The 16,246-nt window shown below is 46.7% G+C and overlaps 1 protein-coding gene across 6 annotated transcripts in view; it reads left to right on the top strand.

Annotated features, from left to right (window-relative positions):
* The window catches only part of PSD3 (pleckstrin and Sec7 domain containing 3), a 526,912-nt gene extending 513,095 nt beyond the window's left edge, over nucleotides 1–13,817 (top strand). For all 6 annotated transcript variants that reach the window (XM_059685223.1, XM_059685224.1, XM_059685226.1 and 3 more), the window contains one exon: nucleotides 5,548–13,817. In XM_059685223.1, the coding sequence (XP_059541206.1) occupies nucleotides 5,548–5,763 (216 nt within the window). In that variant the 3' untranslated portion in view covers nucleotides 5,764–13,817. The remainder of the gene's footprint in view (nucleotides 1–5,547) is intronic.
* Nucleotides 13,818–16,246: the final 2,429 nt, after the last annotated feature.

Below are 16,246 nucleotides of genomic sequence, written 5' to 3'. Positions count from 1 at the left end.
GGCAGTGGATTGGCCTGAGTTACCCTCTGGCAAACATTGGGTGCCATAGGTAGGGGCAGGGGCTGGGGCTACAGAATGGACACACTGACGCTCTCAAAACATGTCCTACAAGCCCAGTCCTTTTTGTCTGATCACAGCTTTTTGACCTCTTCTGCTTGTATTATTATAAGAAGTGAGTTTTTTATTTTAAAGTTTTTTTTTTAATTGAAGTCACAAAATTTATTTAGAGAGCCATAGAGCCAAAAGGTAGAGTGAAACAAAGGCATTGAATCCACACTTCCTAAGGTTTTCCTGAAAGCCACAAATACAGACCAGGTGAACCAAAAATGTGTGTATTTGCTGTATATCCACAGGCAGTGGGTTACCTCTGCATGCTGAAGACTGATAGGGAAGTAGGAGGGGAAAATAGGGAAAAAACTTTACATTTTTAGATAAGAACTTATAGGAAACTCTGTTTTGAATGTAATTACTTTCATAAGTTAGCAGGTAGTGGTGGGTGAGCCAACTGATCAAGGAGAAAGTCTATGCAAATCAATTCTGCCATCATCCCCAAGAGAATGCAAACACAGTCTTTATGTAAATAAGCAGTTACTTCAAAAGCTCCTCCTTGTTTTGTTTGCTTGTTTTTATTTTTTGTTTTCCAGCACAGAGATCTAGGAGCAAAAGATGTTTGCTATGTACATGACATTATTAGTTTCTTCCCATTTCATTCTAAGATGGCCTTTCCCCTGCCCTGGTGAGGAAGGAAAATGTCAGGAGGAAATGTATTCAGGGTGGGACTGTGGAGCTGTGAGGTCTGAATGCAGATGACAGCTCTGTGTTACAAGTGGCGGCGCAGCTTTATTTTCATTCCAGTGGTTACTGTCGTATTCATAGCAGAGGGCAGAAGGAGAGAGCGTTCCATCAAATCAAGTAAAAAATAGTATGCAGGGCTCAAGAGAAAAGAAACTGCTCTGTCAGGTGCATGTACATGTATGTGTGGATGGGATTACATTTCTCCTCAAATAACATCGGTAGGTGTGATTTTTTTTTTTTTAAGCAGACAATTAACCTTCAACTTATGCAGCAGCCTGCTTGGCCTTGGACATGGTGTTTTTTATTCTTCCCAAGTTAGCTTCGCTACTAGTGACCAGGGATATATTTTTCTATGCGTCTGAGAAGTATTTTTACAAGTAATTGAAGGCCAACTTAATAAAGTAATACAGCAAAAAATGTAAGGAGGTTACAGAGGGAAGAAAGACTTTATTTTAGTAGATAAAGAAGCCATTAAACACTGGAATTGTCTTTGGCTCTTGGTCACAGAAGGCTTCATGAAAACAGCAAATCTTAAGAAGGAAATTAAGGCAGAGAGTTTTGCTGAGAGGACAAAACCATAAAAACAATATTCAGATGTTTATCTGCAGAGCATAGCTGCTGGACAGGGATTTGGTAAAATCCCATCTCAAGCTTTATTTTCTGATCGTGGAATTGAATCAGGCAGCCATCCTGTTAGAAATCTATTCACACTGTTGGAGAATTTCTGAGGAAGGACGCTGAGCATACAGCACTGACATTTATAAGAATTGATCTGAAAACGAATCGGCAAGAGACTAAAACAAAATCTTTAATAACCTAACCAAAGGCAGCAAATTGTCCCTGAGGCACATCTTATTCTCAAACCCTCTGTGCCCTTCTTAATGAAAGACACACACTTGGAAGGGCTCCATAATGAAGACTAACGATTTAGGAAAAGGAGTTGATGCTGCACTTTTTATTAGTGCAGTGCCCGAACCACGCCACCTGGCCCCAAAGCTGGTCCTTCACTGCCACATGCACCTCCCAGACTCACTTCTTACATCCCATCACATTTTTAACCTAACCCAAGCTGTGCTAATTCTCGCATCGTGTGATTACTTTGTGGCATGAAACTACATTCATTAAAACATTCAGGTGTTTTCATTTCTTCTTACCTTTCTACCTTCTGGTTATGAATAATATTGTCAGAAAAGAGTACAAAACTTTCATGTTATTGTTTACTTGTTAGTGTCAGCAGCAGGTTCTTTTCTGTGTTAATACTGATGAGACTGCTTCTCTCGAACCCAGGGAGCCTAGAACCTTAGGTTAGTATTGAAGTATTGACCATGCTCCTGGTACATTGCATGTAAATCACATGTAAGAATGATCAGGCCAAGGAAATCCTATCTAATAAAAGAGAAACATGGTAATTGGCGTATGACCGCTACCCTTCCCATTGGCTAATCAGCGAGATATGCAAATTAACTGTCAGCCAAGATGGCAGCCGGCAGCCAGGCAGCTTGAAACTAACATGAGTCTTGCTTGCTTCAGTGAGGAGGACTCCAACGTTCCCCACCTGCCGCTGCAGGCCTCTGAGCCTGCAGTTTCAAACATTGTAACAAATATAGACGCTAAACAAAACCCCAGAAATCAGCTTTCAGCCGGCTGGGATCTCAGAGCTGGAGTTGATACAGAGTTTCGATTATAGAACTGAAACAAACCAGATACCTGCTTTCAGGAGCCGAGGCCTAAGAGCTGGAGCCTCAGAGCTAAAGCTGGCCCAGAATAAAAAAGAAAAGAAAAAAAGGAGCAGTTGGGAGCTTCAGTCCCAGCCTGAAAACAGCCCTCAGCCCCTCACCCAGACTGGCCAGGCACCCCAGTGGGGACCCCCACCCTGAAGGTGTGTGACCAGCTGCAAACAGCCATCATCCCCTCATCCAGGCTGGCCAGGCACCCCAGTGGGGACCCCCACCCTGATCCGGGACACCCTTCAGGGCAAACCAGCCAGCCCCACCCATGCACCAGGCCTCTATTCTATATAGTAAAAGGGTAATATGCCTCCCAGCACTGGGATCAGCGGAGCTGAGAGGCCTCCCGGCACTGGGATCAGTGTGACGGGGGCAGCACCCAAACCCCCTGATCGCCCTGCGGCTCTGTGTGTGACAGGGGGCGGGGCCACAACCTCCCTATCGGCCCTGCTCTGTGCATGACAGGTGAAGGCGCCCCAACCCCCTAATCGGCCCTGCTCTGTGCCTGATAGGGGGGAGCTCCCCAAACCCCTGATCACCCTGCGGCTCTGTGTGTGACAGGGTGCGGCGCCCCATCCCCTCACCCCACGGGCCCTGCTCTGTGTGTGACGGGGTAGAGCCATAACCTCCCCGTTGGCCCTGCCCTGAGTGTGAGAGTGGCGGCGCCCCAACCCCCTGATCGGCCCTGCTCTGTGGGTGATAGAGGGCGGCGCCCCAACCCCCTGATCCACCCTGCTCTGTGTGTGACGGGGGCAGTGCGCCAACTCCCCTATCGGCCCTACTCTGTGAGTGACAGGGGGGAGCTCCTCAACCTCCTAATGGGCCCTACTCTGTGCGTGACAGGGGGGAATTACCAACCCCCTGATTGACCCTGATCTGTGCGTGACAGGGGGTGGTGCCACAACCTCCCCATCAACTCTGCCTTGAGTGTGACAGGGGGCGGTGCCCCCACCCCCCAATAGGCCCTACCCTGAGCGTGACTGAGGGTGGGATCGCAACCTCCCAATCCTCCCTACTCTGTGCATGACAGGGGGTGGCACCCCAACTCCCCAATCGGCCCTGCTCTGAGCCCAACCAGGGGCTGCACCTAGGGATTGGGCCTGCCCTCTGCCACCCGGGAGCAGGCCTAAGCCAGCAGGTCGCTATCTCCCAAGGGGTCCCAGACTGCGAGAGGGCACAGGCCAGGCTGAGGGACCCCCCCACCCCACCCCCTCGAGTGCACAAATTTTTTGCACCGGGCCTCTAGTCAGATATAAATAACCATTGACAGATTTTTATCTCTTTAATGAATGCTTTGTTATAGGGTTAAATTTAGAGGCTGCTTTTCATGTATGAATGACATCTAGTTACTGTCCAAATGAACATCCAACGTAGCCATATATAGTGGTCCAGTTTCTCTTTGTTTTTAAGCTGAACATGGAAAATAATATTTGGTCTCATTTACTGCTATATAAGAGATACTCAGAACACATATATCTGTTTTGTTAACCTCAGAAGTATGGTATAAACTACTTTTCTTTATGTGTGGAGAGAGGGCCCAGTCTTAAGCACAGCAGCCTGCCCCTCACTCGGTGCAGCTGTGCTGGGTTTGCCGTGCACGGCATCTCGACAGTCCCGGTCAGGCGGATGTGGACGTGGACGTGGACGTGGTAGGATACAGACAAGTCTTTGCTGGGTGGTGGCTCATGAGCCTCAGCACTGCCTCACAGGGTCAGACCGGGGTGATTTTGTGGGAAACATGGGAATGTGGTACACTGGAGATTAAGTGTCCCCAGAGATTACTGACTTGGGAACTCACCAAGCATCCACCTCTGTGTCTGTCTATTCCCACTGCTGGTCAGAGCTTCATGCAAAGCTGTCCTTTACTCAGAGGAAACATTTGGGAGTGGGAGAGGCTCACATGTTTAGACGGGTCTGTAATCCAGGAAGACATGGCAGAAACCAGTACCCACTGAATGGTTCTCAAAGACGTTTAGCTAAAGTATTTTGAAGAGGCATGTGGTTTGGTTTCAGAAAATGGTAAAAAGCAAAGCTATGTTACTGGGTTTCATAGCCTGTGTCCCTGTAAGCCATTGTAACTCAGAAACAGCACAGCCCCTGGGACGTTCGTGAACCCACTGCACTCTCCCTTACCTTATTTCTCTCAGCCACGACCACGCACCCCTCGTTTTCTGGCCCCCTTCCACCTTTCCTTTGCTTTGCCTTTTCTTCTCATCTGACTTATTTTGACTAGAATCTATCAAATCAAGAATCTGAGATCCTTCTGTAATTTTCAATCTATATAATAGTTCTAAATAGTGACTCAGAAGCTTTTTAAAAAGTACCAATTAGAGTTAGAAGGGAAAAAAATTCTCTGCTATGTTCTTTTCAGTTATTCATACAAAAAGATGCCCAGTGACAAGAGGATCAGGAACTATTTAAAATGGAGTGAATACTCAACAAATCATTGGTGGAAAAATTTTGTAGAATGAGAAAAGTATCAGAAAATAATTTGAAGTTTGGCAGGAAACCCAGAGCAGCTGGAAAGTGTGGTCTCATAGGGGACTAGAAAGTCGAGTCCCCATAGACTCATTCCTCCAGTTGAGTCTTTGTAGAGTTACAGGGACCATATTCAAGCCAGGTTCAAGTGACACCTAGGTCACGTGAGGGAAGTTCAAGTGGGTACAGGCAGCACGGAGCCATTGGAGCCACCCAGTCGCCAAAAATCAGGAAGTTATAGCCTCTCCCACTTACACCCTTCTTGTAGCTGAGTGTTCAGATAGCATGATTCCTCCATCTGATGGCCAGTAACTCCAAGTCGGCATTCTTTCAGAATGCAGAGCAAACTTAAACTAAAGTTCTGTCTTCATTTCTTATCTAAACGAGTGAGTCCATCAGTCCCCTGGGGCTGTTGCCCACTTTGGGGAATGAAGTCAAGTCTTCAGCAGCCAGGCTGCGCTCCAGGTAGTCATTGCACTGGGCGTGCTGCACGCGTGCATTTGTGAACAGTGTGTTGACAGCAGTTCTTCTCTGACTTCCCCTCCAGCAAACCCGGTATGAGACGTACATCGGCATTCTGAAAGAAGGCGGCAAGAAGCTCCTGGGCAGCAACGGCAGTGAGGCCCCAGGACTGAAGAAGTCGCATTCGAGTCCTTCTCTGAACCCAGATTCATCTCCGGTCACTGCCAAAGTCAAGCGCAACGTGTCAGAGCGGAAAGATCACCGACCCGAAACGCCCAGCATTAAGCAAAAAGTTACTTAGAATCCATCTGCGACCAGGAAAGGGCTGGTCATGGAGCAAAACAGAGTTTTTCAAGATCCTTCTGGTAAATCCGTGAATATATTTAAAAAAAACAAAAACAATAGTCTGTGACTAAATGGTGCATTAGTAACCTTTTCTATTGTATATTTTTGTTCGTTTCTGTACAGATTGTCTCTTTGCTCTTGATTTCTTTGCTTTGACGATTTTTGCCACTTGATAACTAATGCACCTTTTTGTGATGGGGAGGGGATCATGATTTCAGATTGAATTGTGTATCACTTCTCCTTTGGTTTTCTCTTGTTTGCACTCTCTCAGTTGTTTTATGTATTCTCAAACCAACTGTTACACTTTTTTTTTTAAGGTTAAAAAAAAATGAATCCGTTGTGAACCACTTTACTGGACAAACTTAGTTTAATCAGTTCCAGCCAGACTTAACATAAACCTTCATATGTGAATTCTTGCCAGTCACAGAGGTGGCATGGAGCACTCACAGAAGTTCGCTTCAAAATTCCAGTTCAGAAATCGGGTGTTCCACGCTGACGCAGCTGTGCGGGCACCTCAGCACTTGTCTTTGGGGTCTGACCCTGCGGGAAGCAGGGAGAGGGGTGCGGAGATCGCGGGACTGGAGAACTTACAAAGCGTGCTGGAGTGTTGAGTCCATTTTAGCCAAGCAAGGAAAGAGGAGGTGGGGCCTTTTTGCCATTGAAGGTTAAGGAAAGATGACACAAGGTTCACTTTGTTCTCTAAAGGAGCATGATAATGATCAACTCTTGGGAGCGGCAGCAGGAGGCACGTGTTCACGCTGCAGGAAACTTACCTCGCTCCCACAGGGTCTAGACCAGGAATCCAGAACCATCTCTATTGTCATCACCCTTGTCATCCAGGAGTTTAAACATGTGTAGGCAGCTGTTGTCTCCTGGTTGTAAGAACATCAGGGTCTTAAGAAAAACAAATAAGAGAAGAACAGGGAGCTGCAGGTTTCCAGCAACGGAATCCTGAGTCTTTCAAGTCCATCTGAGAGTAATAAATAGTCTGAATGGACTGTGGTTGGAAAAGTGAGGACTCTGCCGGTTGCATATACCGAGTTACTTAGTTTATTCTTATCTTAAGTCTCTTTGATAGTCACTTCTCTTTGCTCCTACTGAACTTTCTCCTAAGAATAAAGACTATTTTAAATCATTTCTTTCTATCTGCTCAAAATCATTCTGTTGACCTTGAAGTCATAAGCTTGTTTCCGTGACGGTCCCTGTGGAATTCAGGGTGATAAAAAGAACATTCTCTTGTATAGGAAGAGATAGGAGTGAAAATTGAGCCTACCATGAGTTAGAACTTTCTGATGTTGAAACTTTGTGATCCTTACAGCTGTAATCTCCACAACTTCAGAACTGGAGGAGTCACTTTGAATGCTTTTTCCCTCCCATAGAAAATTGCTCTAGTAGTTCTACTCAGTGTATTAGTTAAAGGTACTATGACCAAAGAAATGGGGACTCTGCATGCATAGCATGGTTCCAGGGAGTTAGAGAAAGCCTGCTCTTAAACCGTGGCCATTTCCAGTGGCATTAAATCACATGATTATTTATTCACATTCACTTCCTGCCTATTTAAATGTTCATAGTTGATGGTGCCCAGAAAAGAGAAACCCCTCGCTAAGGGTATAGCCGCTTGTTTTGTGATAAGTACTTTGCCACGCCTTTGAAAAACTCACTCTAACCTTCTGTCTTGTGCAGATGAAGGCAATGACAATTTATGTTTCAGAACCAAGAAGCGAATAAGATAGTTACCAATGTGGCTCGTAAGACCTGACTCATTTCTGTAGCTTCTGACTGTGTTCAAGAGTCCCACAAGGGAATCATCTTTCTTCCTAGAATCTGAATGATCGGCCTGCTTGTTTTCTGCCTAGTTCTTTATCCTGAGCCGAGGGGAGAGAGATCCCTAGACCAGGCTGTCTCTGAGCTTCGATAACTAAAGGGAAAAAAAATCCCTGACGGGCTTAATGTGTCTGCCCACAGTGTGCGTGTGTCCGTGTACGTAGTGTCCCTGTGTGTCCGCTTGTAGTATTTAATGAACAGAACGGTACCTTGCCGCCGAGCCTGGCGTTCAGAGCGGCTCTGAATCCTCGGTTAGCACAGCAGGACATGGCTCCCGCGGTGTGAGTCACTGATGTGTCTCCAGGGGCTTCTGCACATGCTGATAGTAATGGGATGAGAAGGGGCACTTTTGAGGCTGCCGTGTGCGGTGTTTGCATAGTGTATCTTTGAAAACAACCGCAAGGCTATTTGCTGAGCCAGGGGGCAGCCCGCCCCGCCATGATGATGTCCATCTTTAGGGGATGGGCCATGAACACCTCCTGAGGCCTGTCAGGTGTCGGTCTGTTGTCAGTGCACCTAGCAGGTCAAGAGTGTATCCTGTAGGAGGAAGCGGCCCCTGGTTTGACGAGATCGTGAGAATCGTGCCCATAGCCAACCACGTTTTCTTCTGTGATCATTTCTTTCCTATGGAATCTAGTCAGAAGAATTCAAAGACATTCCTTTCACCGCTAACCCAACCCTACGGCCTAATTCACGGTACAGGGGGGCTCTCCTCCTCCTCTCCTTCCGACGGTACGCCCCCTTCCCTCCGCTCCTCTCCCATATGTCAGCATGGAGCCCTGCGCCGCTCTCCACATGGTAAGCCATTATTCCTCTTCACATACACTCGCTTCATATTAACTTTCAGTCCAGAAAATCTTGATAGTCATCAAAAGACTCTGTGGTCATGCTGTTGCCCACTGGAGCCGAGAAGTGGCCCGTGTGTCAAATCTCTGCGTGTTTCGGGGCTGGTTCCCGCCTCACGTGCTGACTGTTACAGGGCGGTGCCAGGGATTTCTCGTTAGCGACCGAGACTTAGTTACTCGCAGGCCGAGTCCTTGTTCTATTGCCAGGCCATAGATACTGTGTAAAGTGCACTTTTTAAAAGCATCCTCTCATTAACTCTTAGCGATGCCTAGTTAAGCCAAGCAATACTTGTGTGCAGTTTAAATCATCTCATTAAAACCAACGCGTGGGAGATTCCCCTGGTGGAACTGGAGTTCCTGGGTAGAGAGTGGCTGCCCGCGGCCCTCCGTGCTTCTCTGACTGTTATCCTAGCTCCAAGCGGGCGCTGTTTCCTGGTTGGAAGTGATGTGCGGGAGTTCCTGTGGCTGGCTTGCCGGGGCCTAGCTGGGCTTGGTCTTTTGAGTTTGTATTTCACCTGTGGCCACACCACAGAACTTCTGAGGCTGGAGAGGAATTGAGACAAGTAGCAGGGAAGGAGGCCAAAGCACAAAGTTACAGGGTTTTCTGCTGGCCCTTGCCCGCTGCCCCTCTGTCCTGTGAGGAGCCTGGAAGGTGTTCTTAGGTGAGGCAGGGCCTTCTGTGGCAGGAGCGCACCTCTTCTCTGCCTTTATCGCAAGTCAGAGACAACTGGGAGAAAACGGGCCTTAAAGAAGTTTCCCCGTTGTCGTAGTATGGAGACTTTCTTGGATTTGGTTAGTTGTCCTGAAATTTGAATTTCTTTGGCATTTTTCCTTGCAGTCATCAAGTTTTTTAAGCCTGAATTCATAGGGGGTTAACTGGCCTTGTTCATGCAAATCTCAGTCGTTTGGCTCTGGTGACCCTGTGCAGTGTTCAGTGGGTGGTAGTCACCTTCCTTCAGCTCAGCAGTGAACGGTCCCTTCGCTCTTTCAGTGGCAGAATTGTTTCCAGGTATAAATCAGAACCACAGTGGCATCCTAGGACTTGTGAAGGTAGAGTCTGGCATGAGGAAGAGTGTGATTTGGGGTTTTAGTAGCGCCTGCTTTCCTCAGAGCATCCAGGTTACTGGGACAGAGGAAGACCAGCCCCTCTGCAGGCAGAGGAGCCCTTGGGCCGACCGTGCCCCAGGACCCCTGGCTGTCCCTCCTCCCAACAGGCCACCATCTGCCTCCCCACCAGCCTCTGGCATCTTGCCATCCAGTCATCCCGAGGACCTTAGAGATAATAGTTCACCACGAAATGCCCCCAGCAGGTGAGAGAGAGGTGCTCGGTCACTGCCTCTCCTCTCAGCTTCCCTGCCCATGCCCCCCCCTACCCGAGAGCCGGAGTCCAAAGTCATTGCCATTCTCATGATGTACCTAGAGTATCAAACCCAAGCGGGCAGCCCGCTGCTAGGACAGTGCATGCGGGGAGAATGTCCTCATAGGGAGAATGTCGGTAATACTTGAATCTGCATGGCAGTTTGTTGACTTGAATGCAACAGCAAGAAAATATTGCAAGTTACGTAATTGTATATACCGTAGGTTTCCTTCCGTCTCTGGCTCGCCCTGTGTGTGTGTCTGTACTATTGCAGGCTTTTGGAAAATGTCCATGTAGATAGTATGTCAGGCATCAAAGAAAATGCTTTCCTGTCACTTGCCAATGTCGTGTTTGTGGGTATTTATGGCTGTATGTATGTATATGTTATTCATGTGTAGTTGTATATCAATATATGGTGTATGTACATCCAATTTATTTTTGTCCTTAATAACCAGTGTGATATGAACAGCAAGTAAAAACCTCATAGGATTGAGTATATAATGCAGTTATTGAGAACATATGCAGTGGTACTGTTTCATTCAACTTAAAGTCAAATGATATTTTGATTAAATTTTTGAAAAAATAAGATTTTATGCTAGAAAATTTCATCTTTGAGCTTTGAATCACCAGGGCAAAAAAAAAAAATGACTCAGAACCAACTTTGTGAAACTATTTCAATGTCCTGTGTACAATACCAAGGGGGCCGCTCATCATAATTTGAGATTACAGAAAGGGGCGAAAAAACAAATAAGCCATCTTAGCAACTTCAGTATTAAGAGCACTTACACATAATGTCAAACTGACAGTTTGGGGCTTTTTACAAAATGTGATGCTTTAAAGCACGCGTTCTTTATTGTTGTAATTAGTCCAGGAAAATAGAGCTTTCAGGAGAACTAAGTAAGGACCCACCAGCTCATGTAGGTGCTTGTGTCTGTTCTGTAGTGGGTCACAACAAGCCCTCTCCTCATGCCACATCCTTCCTTCAAAGTGTAGTACACACGCTGACGTGTCAGGGCTTCCCAAGATGGGGTACTGTATTCTAGGCTCGCAGCTGCACAACTCGCATCTAGTGTCACAGGTAGAAGAATTTTAGGACAGGCTATGGGCCAGGTTGACACTTTGAATATTTTTATACTTGGGTCTCTTTCCGCCTCTCCCCAAAGAAGAGCCACTGGCCTTAGTTGTTTGAGCTACTGCTTATCTGGCAGCGTGTACATAGGAAACTAGAGATTAAATTTTCCAAGCCAGCATGTTTGGTGTATTCTCAGCTGCATCTGAGTGTGTTTGAGTGAGTGGTTGAGGCCTCGTGCTCTTGTGTCTGATCCTGAGTCAGAGTTGGGGTGTAGAGTGGAGACCAACCTTCGGCTCCAGGCTGCAGTCGTGTGTTGGTAGTTAAAACTTGAGCTTTTTAAATTCACTCTACCGTCTTGAATTATTTTTGCAAATCTACCATATTCCTGATTTGTTCTTGATGTGCGGTCACCTGGCTCTGACGGATCAGCAGGGTCTTTGTTCTGCACGAGTGTGTTTCCTTCTAAGAATTATAGTGCTTTGCAGAAATCATACACTAAAGGAGTAGCAACAATAAAAAAGCTTCATTTTGGGCCTTAATTAGTTGACATGTTTGGACTTTCAGTATAAAGCCATGTAGGTTAGGAAGCCAAGTAACGTTTGGCATAGATAATAATATCCGCTCTGCAGAGAGTGTATGCACACGGATGTTTAATGCCAGTAACATACTTTCTTTAAGCTATAGGAACAGGAGTCATTAGACCAAATTAAAGTCGGGGGTGGGGAGTGTGAGCTGGCCACCTGCCCTTTGGGGGTGGACGTGCATGTGGCCAGTCCTCTGCTCTGAGAGATTGGGAACCAGTTTACTGTCCTGTCTGGCGTGTAGGGGGCAAGGTTCCCATGTCTGGGCCTCTCACCTGTGTACGTACGCTTGCACACACGTACACACAGTGAATGTTTTAAGTTCTACAAACTTAGACACCCGGGCCAGAGGGTTCTAAAGAGGTAATGGGCAAGGGGGTGGGAATGGCATCCCAGGAGTGTTTCCCGGGGCGGGGAAGAGGCTGTGGCCAAGTGTCCGGCTCTGAGATGCACTGCATTTAACCAATAAGAGAGGGGATACGTGTCGCATCCTTTCTGGTGGACACCCCACTGAGGCTCGCTTGTCATTCCCAAGAAGCTGCTCTCCACATCCCACAGCAACCTGGGGAGATTCCAGCAGGCCGGTGCACCGGTTTCCCGGGCGGCATTGCGGCTGGCTCTGGAGATGATTCGAGAAAGAAAGCCACAAAGCACTTACCCTAGGAGCGCTGTGCTGGTCCACCTCGGGGGAGCGCCGGCTGAGGCTTGCTGAACCGCTAAGCACTTTTCATCAACAATGGGAAGGGACTAGCTAGCGTTTCCCTTTGCAGGGCAGAGAGCTCAGCTCTCACGAATAGTGTTGTAAAATAAGCACCTTAACTTCAATTCCTGAAAATGTTGATCAGTGGAGAAAATTTTGGAGTTTCACTTACTATTTGCCTGTGAGCCTGCCTTGATCAGTCTATAGACACAAAGTCCCAGCCACAAAATTCAGCAAAGAGCAGCCTGGCAGGTCTGAGGCTCCTTGCTCTGGCCCCTGACCCGGGGCCCACAGAGGGGGTAACGTATTCTCTCTGCAGGGAGGATCGCGTCTGGCCTTCCACTCCACGTGTGCTCCCACTGGGCAGCAAGCGCACCCTGGGTTTCACATGCCGCTTCCCGGCTGTGGGAATCCAGCGTCCTAGTGGGCTGACCCTGCTGAGGCAAGATAACAGCTCTGAGAGGGACTGGGGCACTGGGGGGTGAGGGGGGTGGTGAGAGTGGAGGGGGGCATGTGACAATGGCATAATAATACTCTGTCTGAAGCCATGACACAAGCTGGCACACTGAGCTCTAGCCAAGGATGGGTGAGGTCTTTGCTTTTGCACCCAGATTTCTGGAAATGCAAAATGTTTCATTTCTGGGGGAAGGGTCAAGGCACGCTAAGCTGACTGCTTAGCCGTCTGCTCCGTCCAGAGGAGAGCTGTGGGGTGAAGGCCTAGACGCCTCCCTGCATTCTCTTCTACCTCACGCTTTAGGAGCTGTTTCTAGAACAGAAATTACGCAAATGGAGAACCGATGCTGTCAGCCTTGATTACCGCAGGCTGGACAGCGGGAGGCCGCTAGTGTCTTTAGGAATATGTGTGCCTATAGAGAGCGAGCTTTTAACTTGCCAGCCATTAACTGGATCCCATTCACGGTGGCTCAGGCTAACGGGCAGTAAGGGCAGTGTGGAACATTCCTTCACCTTCAAAGTTTTCTCCACCCACCACTTCAGCCCCATCGCAGTGCTGGTGCCATAGTCCCTGCAGATTGTGAAAGCGATCAGTGACAAGTAGCAGCCACTCCTTGTCAGTGGCCGGACCGTCAGCATTAGCAGACGGGTGAGCTCACGGTACCGAGTCATGTCTGGAAGCCTGTTCCTCGTCGCCACCCGCCAGATGGAAGAAACGCATCTCTCAGAAAATTAGGGCATTTGGGGTGGTCACCTTTGGAACAGAACAGTAATTTATGTGGATATTGTTAAAGTGTTTAAAGAATATTTTAAAAATTAAGTTTACATTTTACAATTGCTTTATTTTTATTAAAATAGTTGTATATAAATATTACATTTCACTGTTGTTGAAGTAAACCTAAACCGTGTAGACGAGTGAGTCCCCTGCCGTGTATAGAAGCCGTGATATATATATATATAGTACATTTCTCTATTGTGTAAATGTTCATGAATAGAGCTGTTCTTGTGTTTTTATAAGTTGGGGCTAATTTGTTGTTTTAACAACAACAAAATTTATTGCATTTAAATGGTTTTTATGTAATAGAAATCATGCGAAATAGTGAAGGATTTAAAGTATGTATATGATATATGTAAATGTACAAACTTTAGCAAGAAATAAATATAACAGATTTCAATCATTTTTGAGAATGTTTTCATTTGCTTATTTAATCACCTAAAATAATACCTTAAAAATTCAAAACAAGCACCAAACATACCCTCTCTTGCATAAAAACACAGCAGCCCCACAGTGAGAGATTTGGCCAGAGTAAGTGAGGAAGGTGGTGTGAAAGCCAGATTGTTAACAGACTCACCTCTGTTTCTTTTAAAACATATTTTTATTGATTTCAGATAGAGGAAGGGAGAGGGAGAAAGAGTTTAAAACATCAATGAGAGAATCATCGATTGGCTGCCTCCTGCATGCCCCACCCTGGGGATCATGCCCACAACCCGGGCATGTGCCCTGACCTGGAATCGAACCATGACCTCCTGGTTCGTAAGTCAACACTCAACCCACTGACCGACTCTGGCCAGGCCTGACGCACTTCTATTGACTTCCATGAAAATTCGTGTTTGTGTGAGGATGTTGGTGAGACTGAAAAAGCCTGCTGTCTCCACCGGCGGGGCGGGGGGGGGGGGGGGATGATCTTGAGCAGGGGAGGAACAAAACTTTGTGAAGTAATTCAAGAATTCATCTGCATTCCCTTGTCTCCCAATTCTTCTCACCAAGGCACAGCGACCAGAGGGTCATTATTGCCCGCAAATGCTAATCACTGAGGTATGGTGCCTGTGTGTACATATTCTCATAACCACACTTAACAGGAAAAGTAACATCTGTGGACTTGGAAAATGGAACAAAAAATTCTATCCTGGTCACTTAACTTCTGAATATTGAGCATGTCCATGTTTGGGGGTTTGGGCTTTGCAAAGCAAGGTCGCTGGTTACATCCTCCTAAACGTGAATGAAACGGCTGCCTGGAAGGGGTCAGAACTGCGATGATGTATCAGTTTCAAAGAAAGAAATGGCTTGGGGTAAGGGTGGGCCCTTTGGCTCCCCTTGGCTCCCACAGAAGGTCCCTGTTTGGAATGTGAATCTCAAACACGAATCCTCATACAAATACTGAATCATTTTACACCTGACACTAACTAATGTTATATGTCAATTATATTGCAATTTTTTAAAAGATCGAAAAACAAAAACATGCATCTTCATTGTCTGGTTGTCTGTCCTCTGGAGCCAGGAGCTTTGTGTATCTCATCGTATTCTGTTTGTTGCGCAATTAATAATATTAGAACCAAAGGATCTATAGAGGTCATTTTTTATTTAATTTTTTTTTTTTTTAGAGAGAAACATCGATTTGTTGTTCCGCTTATTTATGCATTCATTAGTTGATTCTTGTATGTGCCCTGACTGGGAATGGAACCCGCAATGTTGGCGTATTGGGACACAGCTCTAACCAACAGAACTACCCCGCCAGTGCATATAAATTGTTTTTAAAAGATGAACACTCAGGAAACCCAGAGCAAATTAAGATATTATAATGAAAAAACTAGCAACACTTAACTAATGTGTCCTCTGTAGATTAATCTGTCCCACAGTACTCTGAGACTTGCCACTGAGACTGATCCAGGGGTCCTCAAACTGCGGCCCGCCGAAAACAGTTGTTTTTTTACTTCAAAATAAGATATGTGCAGTGTGCATAGGAATTTGTTCATAGTTTTGTTTTGTTTTTTAACTATAGTCCAACCCTCCAACGGTCTGAGGGACAGTGAACTGGCCCCCTGTTTAAAAAGTTTGAGGACCCTGGTAGTCACTCTGTTTTTATTGGAAAAAACCATAGGCAGTAGGAAATACTGGAGACAGGCTTATCAGAGGAGGGAGTGAAGGATGCTGTAGACGGGTGAGCTCAGTGTTAACTAGGCACCATTTTAGAGTGAATAATAAAGGGACGCAGCAATTATTGCAACCCAGGCTGGGTCCCCAAGAACAAATCATTCCAGACTGCATTCATTCCCAATTTTGTAAGAGTAGGTAATTAGAAAAATGCAGTATGCAGAATGCGTGAGCCATGGCCAAGAATTTAACCTGACCTGGAATGAAGTGAGCCTGGGTCCGTGGAGGGTACAACCTGGACATCCGCGCAGCCGTGGGTGTGCAGCCCCTGGAAGGATGCTCATGACAGGATGCACCAGGACCTGGAGGAGCACTTCCTGTCCCAATGCCTTTTGGCCCCATCTGTTCCACATTTTCATTAATAACTTGACTGAAGCTGCGAAAGATGGGCTTGTTAAAAATGTGTGTGATAAAGCTGAGAAAGAATGGTGATACCACATGACAGAATCGGGATTCAAAAAAAAATCTCATCAGAGAAAGGGCAACTAACAATCTGAAATGAAAACATGGACAACTGTGACACTTCAGCTACTCAGGAAACAATGACCACGGTCGGTGGAGGACCCTGTGTTGCGCAGCACAGCAAGCAGGCGGGAAGGAACGCCGCCAGCTCTAATCCACGGAGCGCGCCGTTGCAAGTGAGCAGCGGGGCAGCCGCCCACGCGCGGGTCCATC

This window comes from Myotis daubentonii, chromosome 2, assembly GCF_963259705.1.
Source record: "Myotis daubentonii chromosome 2, mMyoDau2.1, whole genome shotgun sequence".
NCBI lineage: Eukaryota > Metazoa > Chordata > Mammalia > Chiroptera > Vespertilionidae > Myotis > Myotis daubentonii.
This window is presented reverse-complemented; position numbering and strand designations above follow the sequence as displayed.